Genomic DNA, 17,729 nt, shown 5'->3' with positions numbered 1-17,729 from the left:
GCTGAGGCAGGAGAATCGCTTGAACCCGGGAGGCGGAGGTTGCAGTGAGCCAAGATAATGCCATTGCACTCCATCCTGGGTGACAGAGCGAGACTCTGTCTCAAACAAAACAAAACATATATATGTACACACACATATGTTTACTACAGGCGCGCATCACCACGCCCAGCTTTTTTTTTTCTTGTAGAGATAGTGCCTCACTTTGTTACCCAGGCTGGTCTTGAACCCTTGAGCTCAAGCAATCCTCCCCCCGTCGGCCTCCCAAAGTGCTGGGATTACAAGCATCAGGCACCGTGCCTGGCCAGTTTACTAAATCTTAAAAAAGAACAGGAAGGCTGGGTGAGGTGGCTCACGCCTGTAATACTAATACCAACACTTTGGGAGGCCAAGGTGGGTGGATCAATTGAGCACAGGAGTTCGAGACCAGCCAGGACAACAGGGCGAAACCCAGACTCTACAAAAAATACAAAAATTAGGCCAAGTGTGGTGGCTCATGCTTGTAACCCCAACACTTTTGGAGGCCCAGGCAGGTGAATCACTTGAGCACAGGAGTTCAAGACCAGCCTGGCCAACATGGTGAAACCCCGTCTCTACTAAAAATACAAAAATTAGCCAGGTGCAATGGCGGGTCCCTGTAATACCAGCTATTCTGGAGGCTGAGGCACGAGAATCGCTTGAATCCGGGAGGCGGAGGTTGCAGTGAGCCGAGACGGTGCCACTGCACTCCAGCCTGGGCAACAGAGTGAGACTGTGTCTAAAAAATAAATAAATAAATAAATAAATAAATAAATAAATAAATGAAAATAAAAATTAGCCAGTCATGGTGTCTCTCGCCTGTAGTCCCAGCTACTTGGGAGGCTGAGGCGGGAGGATCACCTGAGCCTGGGGAGGTCGAGGCTGTAGCGATCCGTGATCGTGCCACTGCACTCCGGCTTGGGTGACAGAGTGAGACTCTTTCTCAAAAAAAAAAAAAATAAATAAATAAAAGAAAAGAAAAAAAGAAAATGAGAAGAAGTAGTTACTCTACAGAAGGAATTGAGAAGTGGTCAGAAAGGTAAATTGGAAGAGAAATAATATAATCTGAGAATAACTATATTAAAGTCAGGAAGCTGAGCAAAGTGGTTCACACCTGTAGTCCCAGTTACTCAGGAAACTGAGGTGGGAAGATTGCTTTGAGGCTGCAGTGGGTCATGATCGCACCACTGCACTCCAGCTTGAGCAACAGAGCTGACCTTGACTCTAGAATGAGTAAATAAATAAAGTCAGGAAATATTAGAGAGGAGCTGGATGAAGGATAGTCACATGGAGGTTAGATCAGATAACCAGACATAGTTTAGAGAAGTTCTCTGGAATAGAAGATGAAGGGCAATCAATGAAGAGTCGGGGAGAGAGAAGTAAATATTTCACTTCCTCCTCCTGGCACATTTTCTTAGATTATTAATTCATTCAACAAGCATTTACTGAATGTCCACTATGTGTCCAGCATTGTGCCAGGAGCAAGGTTCCTGTTTCTCAGAGTTTCACAATCTAACAGGAGAGACAAACCTGTAAATAAATAATGAGACCACGCTCACGCCTGTGATCCTAGCACTTTGGGAAGCCAAGGCAGGAAGATCACTTGAGCTCAGGAGTTCAAAACCAGCTCGGGCAACATAGTGTGACCTCATCTCTTAAAATAACAATAATAATGGTATCCCTGTGACATGAGCTGCTCAAAACAGTGGTGCCCTGGCTGCTGTAAAAAAGCTCTAGAAGGCGGGGCGCGGTGGCTCACGCCTGTAATCCCAGCACTTTGGGAGGCCGAGGCGGGCGGATCACAAGGTCAGGAGATCGAGACCACGGTGAAACCCCGTCTCTACTAAAAATACAAAAAACTAGCCGGGCGAGGTTGTGGGCGCCTGTAGTCCCAGCTACTCGGGAGGCTGAGCCAGGAGAATGGCGGGAACCCGGGAGGCGGAGCTTGCAGTGAGCCGAGATTGCGCCACTGCACTCCAGCCTGGGCGACACAGCAAGACTCCGTCTCAAAAAAAAAAAAAAAAAAAAAAAAAAGCTCTAGAATAGGCCGGGCACAGTGGCTGAAGCCTGTAATCCCAGCACTTTGGGAGGCCAAGACGGGCGGATCACAAGGTCAGGAGATTGAGACCATCCTGGCTAACACGGTGAAAACCCGTCTCTACTAAAAAAAACAAAACACTAGCCGGGCGATGTGGCGGGCGCCTGTAGTCCCAGCTACTCGGGAGGCTGAGGCAGGAGACTGGCGTAAACCTGGAAGGCGGAGCTTGCAGTGAGCTGAGATCCGGCCACTGCACTCCAACCTGGGAGACAGAGGGAGGCTCCATCTCAAAAAAAAAAAAAAAAAAAAAAGGCTCTAGAATAGACCCTACCTGGGGAAAGGAGAGCTGGAAATGTGTTTCTAGGTTTCCTAGAGAAGGTGAGATCTGAACCAAGTGTTTGAAAGTGAATTAGAGGAGAATACCAGGCAGAGAAAATATTTGTAAAAGCATAGAGACAAGGCACAAAGTCTTTCAGCATGATTGGGGCTCTGGCTTGCACGAGGGGGACGGTCAGAAGACAGACTGTTGAAACTAGGTCCAAATTTTTGGGGCCTGGTACACCATGCTAAGGAGCTTAAATGTACCCCGGTAGAAGATGGGAAAGCCTGATGGACTTCAAGCAAGTGACATAGCCATAGTTGGATTTTAGGAAAGTAACTGGCAGGGAATGGAAGAAGAATTAGCCTAGAAGAAGTCGAAGACTCTTTTAGAGGTTTCTGAAGTAATTTAGGTGAAAAAATCCTTAGGGCTTGACATAAGGCAGTGGCAATAAGAATTGGAGATGAAGGGAAGAATTGGAGATGAAGGGAAGAATCTGAGATATTTAGGAGTTTATAGCACTTCGCATAGCGCTGCAATTTACCTGTCTGTCCTTGGGCACAGATGAGCAGTGGCTTTATGGCTAGGCCTTTGTTTTTGTTTTGTTTTGTGTTGTTTTCCATTACTACATGGAGATGCTAAGAGTAGGACTTTTATATCCACTCAATGACAGACAGAGTTGCACTTGGTGAAGGCTGACAGAATGAATTAGGGAATTAAATACTTGGGGAAGCAGTTCGGAGGAGACCAAAAAGACAAGAATATGCCTAGGACAGTGTTGAGAGAAGACGGAAGCAGGACAGAAGTCCCTGGGCGAGAGTGGGGAAGAATCCCAAAAGCCATTTCCACTTCTTCCATTGGTCCCAAATCCCTCAAGCTACACATCCGCGTCCGATTTTCCCGCCACTGCAGGAGGCTCCTCCTCCCTGGCTCTCAGTGGATGAAAGGCTAACACTAGGCCACGCCTCTCCCTGGCTCAGGCTGCGCGCCCCGCCTTCCTTGCTAAGCCACGCCCGTCTCGGAGTTCCTCCAGGATCCCGGCTTCCCAGCCCCGCCCGGTCTTCGCGCTGCCCTCGCCAGGGGGCGCCGCGCAGCCAGCCCGCCGCCCGCCAGTCTAGCGCACACCCCCTCCGCCCCGCGCGCCGGCGGTTCCGAGCCTACGACGCCTCCGCTGGAACCCGCGGGGCTGCGCCGACTCCCACTCTGGAGGGGTTGGGGGTACCTGATGGCCACATAGGGCTCTAGGAGGCCGAGCGTGTAAGCGGGGTGGGCGCCATGGAGGCGGAGCAGGGGCCGGTTGCGGGGGCCAGCGAAGGGGCGACCCCTGGGCTGGAGGCCCCCAAGGTGCCTCCCGTTGCTCCCCGGCCTGCGACCGCGGCCTCAGGTCCGATCCCCGGATCTGAGTCTGAGCCTAAGAGAAGGCACCTTGGGACGCTGCTCCAACCTACGGTCAACAAGTTCTCCCTTCGGGTGTTCGGCAGCCACAAAGCAGTGGAAATCGAGCAGGAGAGAGTGAAGTCAGCGGGGGCCTGGATCATCCACCCTTACAGCGACTTCCGGTATTGGGGGCTCGGCCGGGAGGGCAGGGTACATCAATCCCACCCTCGCGGGCAGCGACACCGGGACCCGGCCCGCACCACCCTCCACGGTCACTTCATTTCCAGCCCAGGGATCCCTTGGTGGGGCGGGAGAGTCACTTCCTCCAATCTAGCCTGGGAATTCCTGGGCGGGTATCCCCTGCCGGAGGTCCTCCGTGCCTTGGCAAGCTGGGGGCACCAGAAGGGGCAAACAGATATCAGGGGATCTCCAGAGACCTGGATTTCCTCTTTCAGGAACCCAGGACCCCAACCGGACCACAGGAAGTACCGGAGTTTGGGACCCCTGCCTCCTCCAGTCCTGCTTGCTGGAGATCTGGGAAATTATATTCTAAGTATCGGGGCCAGTCTGAGGGAGAAGCCGAGCTCTGCTATCTCCCATCTCCACACCTCCTCCTTAGCACCTGCCTAGTTCAGCATGACTATCAGGAAAAAATAGGGACGCTGAAGGGGGCGAGGGTCCAGACCTCAGCTCTGGTCGCTGTCCCTAGTGCTGAAGGCGGGGGCGGCGGGGCGGGGCCAAGACTCAGAGTGACTGAGGAGGAAGCAGGGACAGGACCACCACCCAGGTGACTCCCACAGAAGGGACAGAGGGTGGGGGTGGGGCCATTTCACAGTCTCCGTCAGGCTGTACCTCTACATCAAGGTCGCTAGGGGAGGACAGCAGCCCTGTCCTTGGGGGGAAATGAAGGACAGCTCTTGGATGAGGCAGGGATGTGTGCAAAGCACCTAACCTGGGGAACGAAAGAAGCAGAGAGGAAGAGGTGTGAATCTGAAGCCTGGAAATACAGTTGTAGACCCAGACATTATCTTGAATCCACATATATACACACTCCCTCTATGTCCCTCTTCCTCCCATTGTTCCTTTCACTCCTGTCTTTGCTGCCTCGTTCCCACCCAGCCAGCGTGACTTTTCTAGCCTCCTGTGGATCTCGCTCCCTTCCCTCAGTTCACTCGCAGACGGATCCCCAGAAGCCTGGTATCCCTCTGATTGTGCTTCTCCATTCTCTCTACTACATCACCTGCCAGGCTTGTGACCAACCTGTGAGTCAGGCTGTGAAGATGCTTTCATGGCTAGGCGAACCCTCTTTCCCTCCCCCTCTTAGTGTCTCACAATACAGGATTTCTCCTCAGCAGCCCAGGAGAGAAAAGAAGAGTGGTCGAGGGTTTTTGTTTATTGAAAACATACAGTCTAAGGGGCTTCCCAGAGACCAGGACTTGAGGAAGCTTCTTTCAGGGCTGAAAATTGATTTTGCAGTCCGAGTTAGAAGGGGCTAGCTAGCTCCTGAGTTGACACTGGGATTAGGTGTGTCCTGGAATTAAAATCACCATAAGTAACTGAGTCCCTGAGATTATCCTGTGACATTCTCTGAATGAGGGCTTCACACAGTTCCCTCTTGACCTCTTCTTTCCACGGTGTCTGTCACAGCAGTGTCACTCACCCCGGCCCATGCCTCTGCCTGTGCTCCGCCAGAGTCCCAGTGGACACAGGGAGGCCAGAGGAGGAAAGATATGCAGAACTCAAGCTTTGCTGCTTCATGATCTCCTGTGGAGCTTCTCTGTGTGTGCAGCCCTGTCTAAGGTTCTGTGGAGGGGAAAGGGCATCCCTGGAAAGCTCAATTCAGAGGAAGGCAGGATAGACCACCCCACCCTGGGACATGGATGAGCAAACCCCAGCAGAGGAACAGGATCTGTGGGTCCAACTGTGTTGGAGAAGAGGAATGGGGTGGAGAAGGCTGGGGAGGGCATGAGGTCCTAGACTAGAATGGGCAGATAGCCGGAGATGGGAGAAGCAGCAGCCTTTTCAGAAATCTGGGGATAAAGAGTGAGTGAGTTATAACACCAACTAGTGCCTATACCACACTGTCACATCTATTGTCTCCACGTAAATGTTTTCAACAATACTGTGAGATTAGCACGGGGTACTTTAGCTTTTTGTTTTTAACCTTAAAAATATTTAGCAATGGGCCGGGCGCGGTGGCTCAAGCCTGTAATCCCAGCACTTTGGGAGGCCGAGGCGGGTGGATCACGAGGTCAGGAGATTGAGACTATCCTGGCTAACATGGTGAAACCCCGTCTCTACTAAAAATACAAAACACTAGCCGGGCGTGGTGGCGGGCGCCTGTAGTCTCAGCTACTTGGGAGGCTGAGGCGGGAGAATGGCGTGAACCCGGGAGGCGGAGCTTGCAGTGAGCCGAGATCACACCACTGCACTCCAGCCTGGGAGACACAGCGAGACTCCGTCTCAAAAAAAAAAAAAAAAAAAAAATATATATATATATATATATATATATATATATATTTAGCAATGGGCCGGGCGCGGTGGCTCAAGCCTGTAATCCCAGCACTTTGGGAGGCCGAGACGGGCGGATCACGAGGTCAGGAGATCAAGACCGTCCTGGCTAACAAGGTGAAACCCCGTCTCTACTAAAAAATACAAAAAACTAGCCTGGCGAGATGGCGGGCGCCTGTAGTCCCAGCTACTCGGGAGGCTGAGGCAGGAGAATGGCGTAAACCCAGGAGGCGGAACTTGCAGTGAGCTGAGATCCCGCCACTGCACTCCAGCCCGGGTGACAGAGCAAGACTCCGTCTCAAAAAAAAAAAAAAAAATTTAGCAATGGCGAGGTAAACGATATATAATAGGGATATATATGTATATGGAAGAGTAATTTTATTTATTTATTTTTATATTTATTTATTTTGAGAAGGAGTGTCACTCTGTCACCCAGGCTGGAGTGCAATGGCACAAATTTGGCTCACTGCAACCTCTGCCTCCCAGGTTCAAGCGATTCTCCTGCATCAGCCTCCTGAGTAGCTGGGATTACAGGCTCATGCCACCACGCTTAGCTAATTTTTGTATTTTTAGTAGAGGTGGGGTTTCACCATTTTGTCCATGCTGGTCTCGAACTCTTGACCTCGTGATCCACCCACCTCAGCCTCCCAAAGTGCTGGGATTACAGGCGTGAGCCACAACACTGGCCAATTTTTATTTGTTTAAGACAGAGTCTCACTCTTGCCCAGGCTAGAGGGCAGTGGAGTGGTTTCGGCTCACTGCAACCTCCACTCACAGGTTCAGGCAATTCTCCTGCCTTGACCTCCTGAGTATCTGGGATTGGGATTACAGGTGTGTGCCACCACACCCGGCTAATTTTTTTTTTTTGAGACAGAGTTTCACTCTTGTTGCCCAGGCTGGAGTATAATGGTGTAATCTCAGCTCTTGGCAACCTCGACCTCCCAGGTTCAAGTGATTCTCCTGCCTGTCTCCCCAGTAGCTGGGATCACAGGCATGCACCACCACGCCCGGCTAATTTTGTATTTTTAGTAGAGATGGGGTTTCTCCATGTTGGTCAGGCTGGTCTCGAACTCCCAACATAATCAGGTGATCCTCCCGCCTTTGCCTCCCAAAGTGCTGGGATTACAGATGTAAGCCACCGCCCCCAGGGCCTGGCTAATTTTTAATTTTTTTTTTTTTTTTGAGATGAAGTCTCTCTCTGTCACCCAGCCTGGAGAGCAGTGGTGTAATCTCTGCTCACTGCAACCTCCACCTCCCGGGTTCCAGTGATTCTCCTGCCTCAGCCTCCCGAGTAGCTGGGACTACAGGTGTGTGCCACCACGCCCAGCTAATTTTTATATTTTTCATAGAGACGGGGTTTCACCATGTTGGCCAGGATGGTCTTGATCTCTTGACCTCATGATCCACTCATCTTGGCCTCCCAAAGTGCTGGGATTTTTTTTTTTTTTTTTTTTTTGAGACAGAGTCTCGTTCTTGTCACCCAGGTTGGAGTGCAGTGGTGTGATCTTGGCTCACTGCAACCTCTGCCTCCCTGGTTTATGCCATTCTCCTGCCTCAGCCTCCCTAGTAGCTGGGATTACAGGCTCCCGCCACCATGCCCAGCTAATTTTTGTACTTTTAGTAGAGATGGGATTTTGCCATGTTGGCCAGATTGGTCTCAAACTCCTGACCTCAGGTGATCCGCCAGCCTCGGCCTCCCAAAGTGCTGGGATTACAGGCATGAGCCACCGGGCCTGGCCTAATTTTTAATTGTTTGTAGAGACAGGATCTCACTATGTTGCCCAGGCTGGTCTTGAACTCCTGGACTCAGGTGATCCCACTTTGGCCTCCCAAAGTGCTGGGGTTACAGGCATGAGCCATAGCTTTCCTTTTGAGACAGGGCCTCGCTCTGTCAGTCAGACTAGAGTACACCTCGGCCTCCTGAGTAGCCGGGACTGTAGGTGCACACCACCATGCATGGCTAATTTTTTTATTTGTTGTTGAGATGAGGTCTCACTATGTTGTCCAGGGTGTTTCTTGCTTCTTTTGCTCAACATTGCATTTTTGAAATTCATCCATAGAACTGAATGTAGCTGTAGTTGGGTAATTTCACAGCTGTATGGTATGCCAGCCCATAAATAGTGTATTTATCTACATATCTATCTACATTTTTCCACACAAGGATATGTGCGTTGTTCTCAAATTTAATGCTGCTGTAAACATTCCTATGTGTATCTCCTGGAGCGCATGTTTCCCTTGGAGGTGTCTATACCTAGGAATGGAATTGCTGAGTTGCAGGGAATGCAAATGTTTAACTTCAATAGATAAATATTTTCCCAAATGGTGGTCCCAACTTATACTCCCAGCGGCTGTGAACAGTCATTCTGTTACTGTGTATTTTTGACCATTCTTGGCCATGGCAGCCTATCTTCTGTCAGTCTAGTGACTGGTGAAATATCCTCACCGTTTTACCCCTCATCTCACTCCCACCTTAGGTTTTACTGGGACCTGATCATGCTGCTGCTGATGGTGGGGAACCTCATCGTCCTGCCTGTGGGTATCACCTTCTTCAAGGAGGAGAACTCCCCGCCTTGGATCGTCTTCAACGTATTGTCTGATACTTTCTTCCTACTGGATCTGGTGCTGAACTTCCGAACGGGCATTGTGGTGGAGGAGGGTGCTGAGATCCTGCTAGCACCGCGGGCCATCCGCACGCGCTACCTGCGCACCTGGTTCCTGGTTGACCTCATCTCTTCTATCCCTGTGGATTACATCTTCCTGGTGGTGGAGCTGGAGCCACAGTTGGACGCTGAGGTCTACAAAACGGCACGGGCCCTACGCATCGTTCGCTTCACCAAGATCCTAAGCCTGCTGCGGCTGCTCCGCCTCTCCCGCCTCATCCGCTATATACACCAGTGGGAGGAGGTGGGGCGTGGAGGTGGCGGGGGCGGCGGGGGGCGGCGGGGGGCGGCGGGGGGCGGGGCAGTGCTGGCAGACTCCTCTGGGAAGATGCTATGGGTGGGGCTCCTGGTGACCTTATAGGGTGGGGAAGATGGGTGGAGCTTCCGTGGGTGAGCTCTCTCCAAAATTGGTGGGGGAGAAGCAGGAACAGAATGAGGATTCAGGGGATGGGACCTGGGGTGAAGATGGTGGCACAGGAGGGTGGAGCACAGCTGCCAGACACACTTTAGAGTTAGCTGGATGCTGGGTGGAGGAGGAGGTGTGGAAGAAGCTGGAGCTTCAGCTTCAGAGCAGCAGAATTCAGTGGTTCAGACTGTGGGCTCTGCAGTCTCATTGTCTTTGGTCAGATCCCAGTTTTATTGTTTACTCTAGGAGACTTGATTTTCTGTTCTATAAAATGAAAGTGTTAAATACACTTGCCTGTGATAAGGCTGTTAGAATTAAAGGAGTTAATACATGCAAATCACTTAGAAAGGTGTCTAGCACATACTAAGTTCTCAGTGAAGCCACTATTATGTATTATTACGACTGGAAAGGAGAGGGCTGCTGGCATTAATTCTTACACATATGCTCTGGAGACATTACACTGTGAAATGCCCTCTCTCTTTTCTAGGCTACACTTGGGCAGCTTGTGCAATAGATTTGTTTGATTCTCTGCTGTGACACTTACTATGTGGTTCTGGGCACATGACTGACCTCAGCTTTCCTATCCCTAAGATGAGAGAAATAAGAAACTGCTTTGCATTAGCTATACATGTCTGCCACAAAACTCCATACAAATGAATAATAGTTTCATTTTTTAATTCATGGGGGCTGGGGCTGGGGAGTAGTTCAGAGAGAGAATTTGCCAGGCTGGGAATGGAGGAGGACAAGCAGGGAGGGGTTCCTGTCCACAGCAGCTCCTCCTTGGACTCCTCAGATCTTTCACATGACCTATGACCTGGCCAGTGCTGTGGTTCGCATCTTCAACCTCATTGGGATGATGCTGCTGCTATGTCACTGGGATGGCTGTCTGCAGTTCCTGGTGCCCATGCTGCAGGACTTCCCTCCCGACTGCTGGGTCTCCATCAACCACATGGTGGTGAGAAGTCCCCACAGCTCTGCCTTTCCTGGGCCTTCTTAGGGCTCTTCTGCCCGAGTAGCAGGGATGGCACAGGGAGCAGGAGGTGGGAGATGATCACGACAGAAAATAGGAGTGAGGAGGTGGGGAGGAGGGAGGAAAGGGGAAGGAGACCCAGAAGAAGTGCTCGTGTGTTGGAGGGAGCAGGCAACTAAGGGTACCTAGCCAGAAGCTGAGGTCCCCAAGTTGCAATAGAGGACCCTTTTGCCTCAGGGCCCCCAGAACCAAACTTAAGTGCCTGCCAGGAGGAAGGCCTGCAGTAGAAGGGGGCAGAGAGAAAGACCAAAAGAGGAAGAGGGGCAGGTGGAGAATGAGGCTCCAAGGGGCCCATGCCCAGCTCTGCAATACACTCTGCCCTTCAGAACCACTCGTGGGGCCGCCAATATTCCCATGCCCTGTTCAAGGCCATGAGCCACATGCTGTGCATTGGCTATGGGCAGCAGGCACCTGTAGGCATGCCCGACGTCTGGCTCACCATGCTCAGCATGATCGTGGGTGCCACATGCTACGCCATGTTCATCGGCCACGCCACGGCACTCATCCAGTCCCTGGACTCTTCCCGGCGTCAGTACCAGGAGAAGGTCAGCAGGGACAGGAGAGGGAGGTGTGGCATGGAGGGGTGTTGGAGACTGGGTAACCTGACTTGACGCCCATTCTGATGTGTGCCCCTGTTGCATCTCTGTTTCCTTTCCTGCCCTGTGTCCATTTGTTCCCTGCCCCTGCGTGTACCTTTTCCTTGTTTGAACCTATGCCTGTGCTTGGCCCCTCCGCTGTCCACACCTGGGTTTTCCTATGACTGTGCTCTGTGTCTTCCTGGTACCCACCATTATCCATATTGCTCTGTGGCCCTATGTATCCATGTCTGGTTCCATGTTTCACCCCTTTGAGTTTGACCTGTGTCTCTGACCTCCCCCACACACACCCCACTGTTCCGGCCCCAAATCTCTCCCTGTGTCCTCTTGCCCCTGGCAATGGGCTGGCCCTCCAGTATAAGCAGGTGGAGCAGTACATGTCCTTCCACAAGCTGCCAGCAGACACGCGGCAGCGCATCCACGAGTACTATGAGCACCGCTACCAGGGCAAGATGTTCGACGAGGAAAGCATCCTGGGCGAGCTGAGCGAGCCGCTTCGGGAGGTGGGGCTGGGTTGGGCCTGGAAGGGGGACTCTTCAGGGACCTGGAGTGCTGTCTGGTGGTAGGGGCTATTGGTCAGCAGGTGCTCCTATAGGGAATGAGGCCTGCAGAGGGCCCTGTGGGAGGCCAGGTATTTGGGGGGCTTTCAGGGGCTAGGGTCGTTCTTGAAGGTCCTTTGCAGGTGAAGTATACATGAGGAGGGACTATAGGGATCTCTGTTTTCGGGGAATGGTCCCACAAGGGCTCATGGGAAAGATCCGAAGGCAGGAGCTTAGGGATGGTCCCAGGTCCACTGACGCATCCCCATCCTTTGGCAGAACATGACCCCAGGGGTGGGGTTTCTGGAAGCAGATGAGCTTGGGGGATCATCTCAGGTCACCGGGCACAGCCTGCCTGACAGGCCCCTCCCCTGTCCAGGAGATCATTAACTTCACCTGTCGGGGCCTGGTGGCCCACATGCCGCTGTTTGCCCACGCCGACCCCAGCTTCGTCACTGCAGTCCTCACCAAGCTGCGCTTTGAGGTCTTCCAGCCGGGGGACCTCGTGGTGCGTGAGGGCTCCATGGGGAGGAAGATGTACTTCATCCAGCATGGGTTGCTCAGTGTGCTGGCCCGCGGCGCCCGGGACACACGCCTCACCGATGGATCCTACTTTGGGGGTCAGCAGGCCTCAGGGAGGGTGGCAGGGTCACGAGCAGACAGTGGAGAGGGCAACTGCTCCTGGGCTCAGGATCCCTATCTGGGTACGCTGCAGAATCACAGAGCTCCAGCCCCTCCCCAGGCCTACTCACGGAGAATCTCTGGGCTGGGATCTGTAGCTCTGCAGTTTTTTTGTTTGTTTGTTTGAGGCGGAGTCTCACACTGTTGCCCAGGCTGGAGTGCAGTGGTGCAATCTTGGCTCACTGCAAGCTCCGCCTCCTAGGTTGATTCTCCTGCCTCAGGCTCCTGAGTAGCTGGGACTACAGGTACCCACCACCATGCCTGGCTAATTTTTTGTATTTTTACTAGAGACAGGGTTTCACCATATTAGCCAGGATGGTCTCAATCTCCTGACCTCATGATCTGCCCGCCTCGGCCTCCCAAAGTGCTGGGATTACAGGCGTGAGCCACCGCGCCTGGCCTGAGCTCTGTAGTTTTTAAAAGCTTCCCAGGAGATTCTAATGCACAGCCAGGTTGCAAACTACTGGGCCAGAGGGCCTTTTAGAACCCTTAGACAGTGAAATCCAAGGAGCCTATGAGATGAGGGAAAGGCAGGAGTGAAGCACGACTGTCCTGGAGCATGAGCTTTATGGAGCTGCCTGGTGGTGTGATTCAGGGACCCAGCCTGTGGCAGTAGGGGCAGTTCAGCCAGCCACTGCCCAAAGTGACTGGAGGCTCATATAATCTCTCAGCCCCCATACCACCCACTATCCCCATCACATTGCACTTTGCTCTTTGACACTGCTTTTCTCCTTCAGGGCTGCCCTCAGTGTTTATTCAAAGGGGTAGGAGGGGTAGGTACACTGAGTTGCCCAGGTCTACCTCTTGGGATAGAGTAGTCGGGGAGGGGTGGGAGTTAAAGTGAAGTGGAATCACTGGGAATCTAGGGCCAGCAAGACCTGTCTGGTCGTCAGCCTTCATTTGGACAGAGTGGGAAGGACAGGGAGCAGTAATCCAGTAATTGTGGGAGTCTGGAGAAAGACAATGCTTGGGGTGTTTAGGGACCCTGGGGCAGGGAGGTAATAGATAATCAATGGTTTCTCCCACATCTAGGGAGGAGCCTTAGAAAGTGGGGTCCACTGCTACAGGCTCAGTGAGAGGAGTTCCAGGGACAAGGACAGGGCTTCTGAAGCTTGCTCCCAATTTCTGCAGAGATCTGCCTGCTAACTAGGGGCCGGCGCACAGCCAGTGTTCGGGCTGACACCTACTGCCGCCTCTACTCACTCAGTGTGGACCATTTCAACGCTGTGCTCGAGGAGTTCCCCATGATGCGCCGGGCCTTTGAGACCGTGGCCATGGATCGGCTGCGCCGCATCGGTGAGACCTGTCCACCTATCTGCTCTGGGTCCAGGCTGTGCCCTCACCCCACCTCCAAAGCAAGGAGCCCAGGGTTTAGGGCTCCAGGATCATATCCCAATCAATTCAGCCCCAACAAATGCCCCCTAACAGGCCTTTCGACACTGTGGCCCACTGTCCCTATCCCTCAGCATGTCCTATCCAGGAGAGATAGCATCCCAAGTCTCCATGTCCTGAGTCCTCCTTCCCCTGAGTACCAGTCCTCTGACCCTCGCTGTCTCTGATACATACCCTCTTCCTCCAACCCCCATCTCCACCCGCATAGCCCCATTGCCATACTACTGACTCCCATCCCCTGCCCTCAACCCCACCCCATCCTGATACCCTCATACTCTTTGATATCCAACCTCCATCTTGGATTCCTTCCCTATCCTTAACTTCTCCCTCCCGGGACAACTTTTAGGCAAGAAGAATTCCATACTGCAGCGGAAGCGCTCTGAGCCAAGTCCAGGCAGCAGTGGTGGTGGCATCATGGAGCAGCACTTGGTGCAACATGACAGAGACATGGCTCGTGGTGTTCGGGGTCTGGCCCCGAGCACAGGAGCTCGGCTCAGTGGAAAGCCAGTACTGTGGGAGCCACTGGTACATGCGCCCCTTCAGGCAGCTGCTGTTACCTCCAATGTGGCCATTGCCCTGACTCACCAGCGGGGCCCTCTGCCCCTCTCCCCTGACTCTCCAGCCACCCTCCTTGCTCGCTCTGCTCGGCGCTCAGCAGGGTCTCCAGCTTCCCCGCTGGTGCCCGTCCGAGCTGGCCCGTGGGCATCCACCTCCCGCCTGCCCGCCCCACCTGCCCGAACCCTGCATGCCAGCCTATCCCGGGCAGGGTGCTCCCAGGTCTCCCTGCTGGGTCCCCCCCCAGGAGGAGGTGGACGGCGGCTAGGACCTCGAGGCCGCCCACTGTCAGCCTCCCAACCCTCTCTGCCTCAGCGGGCATCAGGCGATGGCTCTCCTGGGCGTAAGGGATCAGGAAATGAGCGGCTGCCTCCCTCAGGGCTCCTGGCCAAGCCTCCAAGGACAGCCCAGCCCCCCAGGCCACCAGTGCCTGAGCCAGCCACCCCCCGGGGTCTCCAGCTTTCTGCCAACATGTAAAACCCTTGAGTACATCCAGCCTTAGTTCTTGGGGTGCAGTAGTATGTACTCTAAGGCAGATGCCTCTTGGGGAAGGCCGTGGGGACCTGAAACATTGCCCCATGGAAATGTCGACCCTGTGCGGACATTCCCCATACTGCCATGAAGACGGTCTCAGCTCAAGAATCCTGTAGCTTGTCCCATCATAATCCATTCACCCATTCATCATGTGTACTGAGCAGCTACCATGTTCAAGGTAATATGCCAGGCGCTGTATGTCTCCACTGCCAAGTAGAAGTGACTCAAAACCCTCTGACAAGAATATTCCCCTGGCTATGGTCCTGCCAGGTGCAGGCCCAGGCCCATGACCCCACCTTTACTAAGCACAAGTACTTGCCACCGCCATCACTGCCAAGTAGCTAGATGTCTCTGTTTCCCTGCCGATGATCCTGCAGGTTCTGCCTGGCCTGGTTATCTTCCTGTTCCTGTAGCATAGCCAGGCACTGCCAATCACCTGCGCCCCCATTACTGCCAGCAGATGTCTTGAGTCCTGAGTGTAGGTATCCACCTTTACCCACTCACTGCCACCTGTGGACACTCCGTGTCTACCCCCTGAGTGGGAGCACACTTCTAAGTTCCCTGCAGTCTCTGTCCTGTGGTAGACCATCTTTTTGTAAACCGGGAGGTGCCTCTCCCCTGTACCCTCTGCCCCAGTCATGCCCCCCTAAAGGTTAAGGAGTAGTTGGCACCTCCTTATTAATATGCCAGCCTAGATCCCCGCTGGTGGAGGGGCAAATGGCTGAATCCTTGTGAGAGATTTTTTTCTTTGCTTGTTTATTTATTTATTCATTTATTTAATTGTATTTATTCATTTACTAATTTTATGTGTTACCAATTCATTTTGTTTACCCATTCCTTTATCCATCCCTCCCCTCCTTTTCAGATAAGGAGACAGGAGGAGTAGGAGGAGGCAGGGCCTCTCCATGCCAGCCTCTGTGGTCCTTTCCCAAACCCATCAGCGCAATACTTGAACCTTCTCCCAGGTAGGGGCAGGAGGAGCCACATGAGAGAGGGAGAAGGACTGTGTTTACCTTTAGAGTTTTGTTTTGTTTTTTTCCTTCTGAGTTTTCTGTTGGTGCAGGAGTAAGGGAAAGGCCCAAGGTATCCAAGCCTGGGAAGGGCAGGCCAGCCAGCACCTCTGCCTTCTCAGGGACAAGAGCAGTCCTTTACCACACTCACTCACTCTGTCTGTCCCCTCTGCTACTCTACAGCATTAGAGACTGTGGGGCCAGGACCCCAAGTCTCCTTTCCTTCTGGGTGGGGAGTTCTGGGGTTGTTGGTGTGTGGGAGAAGTTTTATAATTGCTTCCAAACAGCTGGGTTTAAATATAAAATAGACACACTCATTTTTGGCTCTTGGTTTGTGTGTGGGAACAAAGTGAGTGGGAAGGAATTTCTGGGTGCAGAAGGAAGCAGCCAGGGATTTGACCAAGCAAGGTATCAGGCGGGCATGAGAGCAGCCAGGACAGTGGTCTACAAGCCCAGCACAGAGGTGAAGACAGTGACAAAATCAGCTGCCCAGCCCTCCCTTCTCCCCAGCATCCATCCCACCCAGTTTTCCCCAAAGCGTGGACTATCATGTCACTGTTAGTCACCATGAAAGGGTAGCCTGCCCTGGCACGAGATGCCCAGATTATCATGAGGGCCACATATGAAAATGGGAGACTGTGGACAAGATTGCCCTGTCTCCCTTCTCCCTGACCCCAAGGGATGAGATGTCTGGGGTTATGGAATTAACCAGCCAAACTGGGATTAAAGGCTCAAGGCATCTTAGGGCCTGCTGAGTGGATTGGATGCAGGGAATGTACAGTTGGTGCTGTCGGGTGGCCAGTGCATAATTGGACACAGACTTTCAGGACCTGTGTGAAATGGAGACGGGGAAGGGGCAACCTCGAATGGGGCTAGATGGCAGATATAGTTTCAGATAGGCCTCAGGTAGGGAGGTTCAGGAATAGAGAAGAGAGGACTTAAAGGTGGGGCTTTGGAGGGGTGTGGGCTGGAGGACGTAGACTGGGGAGGAAGGGATGGGATACAGGGGTAGGCTGGGCCAGAGGAGGGAGGGGCGTCTCAGGATATGCTCAGCACCCGCATGATGTTGGTGTAGCCGGAGCCAGGTCGCCAGCCTGTCACCACAATCACCAGGTCTCCAACACGGAGGAAGCCACGGAGCTTTCCTTGGGGAGGGAAAGAAAACAAGACATCGGACAGGCGTGGTGGCTCACACCTGTAATCCCACACTTTGGGAAGCCAAGGCGGGCAGATCACCTGAGGTCAGGAGTTCGAGACCAGCTTGGCCAACATGATGAAACCTTGTCTCTACTAAAAATATAAAAATTAGCTGGGTGTGGCGGCGTGTGCCTGTAATCCCAGTTACCCAGGAGGCTGAGGCAGGAGAATCACTTGAACCCAGCACCCAGGAGGTAGAGGTTGCAGTGAGCCAAGCCGAGATCGCGCCACTGCACTCCAGCCTGGGCGACAGAGCAAGACTCCATCTCAAAAAAAAAAAAAAAAAGAAGAAGAAGAAAAGAAAGAAAGAAAATCAGTCATTGAAAATTAGTCATTGAGGGACCAGGCCAGCCCTGTAACGAGAACCAGCCACCACCCTCCACCATGTCAAGGCCACCCTGTAGGGAATGAGGCAGTGAAGTATGTCCCATAGGTGGCACACAGGGAGTATCACCACTGCAGTATATTAAAGGCACAAGATAGGCCGGCACGGTGGCTGACGCCTGTGATCCCAGCACTTTGGGAGGCCGAGGCAGGCAGATCATGAGGTCAGGAGATCGAGACCATCCTGGCCAACATGGTGAAACCCCGTCTCTACTAAAAATACAAAAATTAGCCGGACGTGGTGGCACGTGCCTGTAGTGCCAGCTACTCAGGAGGCTGAGGCAGGAGAATCACTTGAACCTGGGAGGCGGAGGTTGCAGTGAGCCGAGATCGTGCCACTGTACTCCAGCCTGGCGACAGAGCGAGACTCCATCTCAAAAAAACGAAGAACAAACAAAACTCCTAGCAGGAGTATCCGTGCTAGGACAGAGTGTGTTGCTAAGTAGCACAGCTGTCTGCCTGTGTGGCTATGCTGATGGAAGAGG

At 52.9% G+C, this 17,729-nt stretch overlaps 2 protein-coding genes across 9 annotated transcripts in view; one reads left to right on the top strand and one right to left on the bottom strand.

Annotated features, from left to right (window-relative positions):
- The first annotated feature begins 3,451 nt into the window (after positions 1-3,451).
- On the top strand, positions 3,452-15,980 carry HCN3 (hyperpolarization activated cyclic nucleotide gated potassium channel 3). 4 transcript variants are annotated; one of them, XM_077943161.1, is made up of 10 exons: positions 3,490-3,629; positions 3,854-3,931; positions 4,205-5,549; positions 8,735-9,164; positions 10,120-10,281; positions 10,683-10,901; positions 11,309-11,455; positions 11,871-12,111; positions 13,304-13,468; positions 13,911-15,980. In XM_077943161.1, the coding sequence occupies exons 3-10, from the start codon at positions 5,341-5,343 to the stop codon at positions 14,594-14,596; spliced, it is 2,259 nt and encodes a 752-aa protein (XP_077799287.1). In that variant the 5' UTR covers positions 3,490-3,629; positions 3,854-3,931; positions 4,205-5,340; the 3' UTR covers positions 14,597-15,980. The 4 variants fall into 4 exon arrangements, with proteins under 4 accessions (XP_001115891.1, XP_077799291.1, XP_077799287.1 ...); XM_028828273.2 differs by lacking the exon at positions 4,205-5,549; XM_001115891.5 differs by lacking the exon at positions 4,205-5,549 and having other exon boundaries at positions 3,452-3,931.
- The window catches only part of PKLR (pyruvate kinase L/R), a 12,398-nt gene continuing 10,061 nt past the window's right edge, over positions 15,393-17,729 (bottom strand). For all 5 annotated transcript variants that reach the window (XM_001112902.5, XM_015111417.3, XM_077943663.1 and 2 more), the window contains one exon: positions 15,393-16,808. In XM_001112902.5, the coding sequence (XP_001112902.2) occupies positions 16,702-16,808 (107 nt within the window). In that variant the 3' untranslated portion in view covers positions 15,393-16,701. The remainder of the gene's footprint in view (positions 16,809-17,729) is intronic.

The sequence above is a fragment of the Macaca mulatta genome, chromosome 1, assembly GCF_049350105.2.
Source record: "Macaca mulatta isolate MMU2019108-1 chromosome 1, T2T-MMU8v2.0, whole genome shotgun sequence".
NCBI classification, from domain to species: domain Eukaryota; kingdom Metazoa; phylum Chordata; class Mammalia; order Primates; family Cercopithecidae; genus Macaca; species Macaca mulatta.
The sequence above is the reverse complement of the archived record's forward strand: the minus strand, read 5'-3'. Positions and strand labels throughout refer to the sequence as shown.

Excerpts from the sequence above, each read along its gene's own strand:
- HCN3 (XM_001115891.5), top strand. The coding sequence starts at position 3,648 with ATGGAGGCGGAGCAGGGGCCGGTTGCGGGGGCCAGCGAAGGGGCGACC. Across the intron at positions 3,932-8,734 it reads CACCCTTACAGCGACTTCCG|GTTTTACTGGGACCTGATCA; the intron begins GTATTGGGGGCT and ends CTCCCACCTTAG. Across the intron at positions 9,165-10,119 it reads ATATACACCAGTGGGAGGAG|ATCTTTCACATGACCTATGA; the intron begins GTGGGGCGTGGA and ends TGGACTCCTCAG.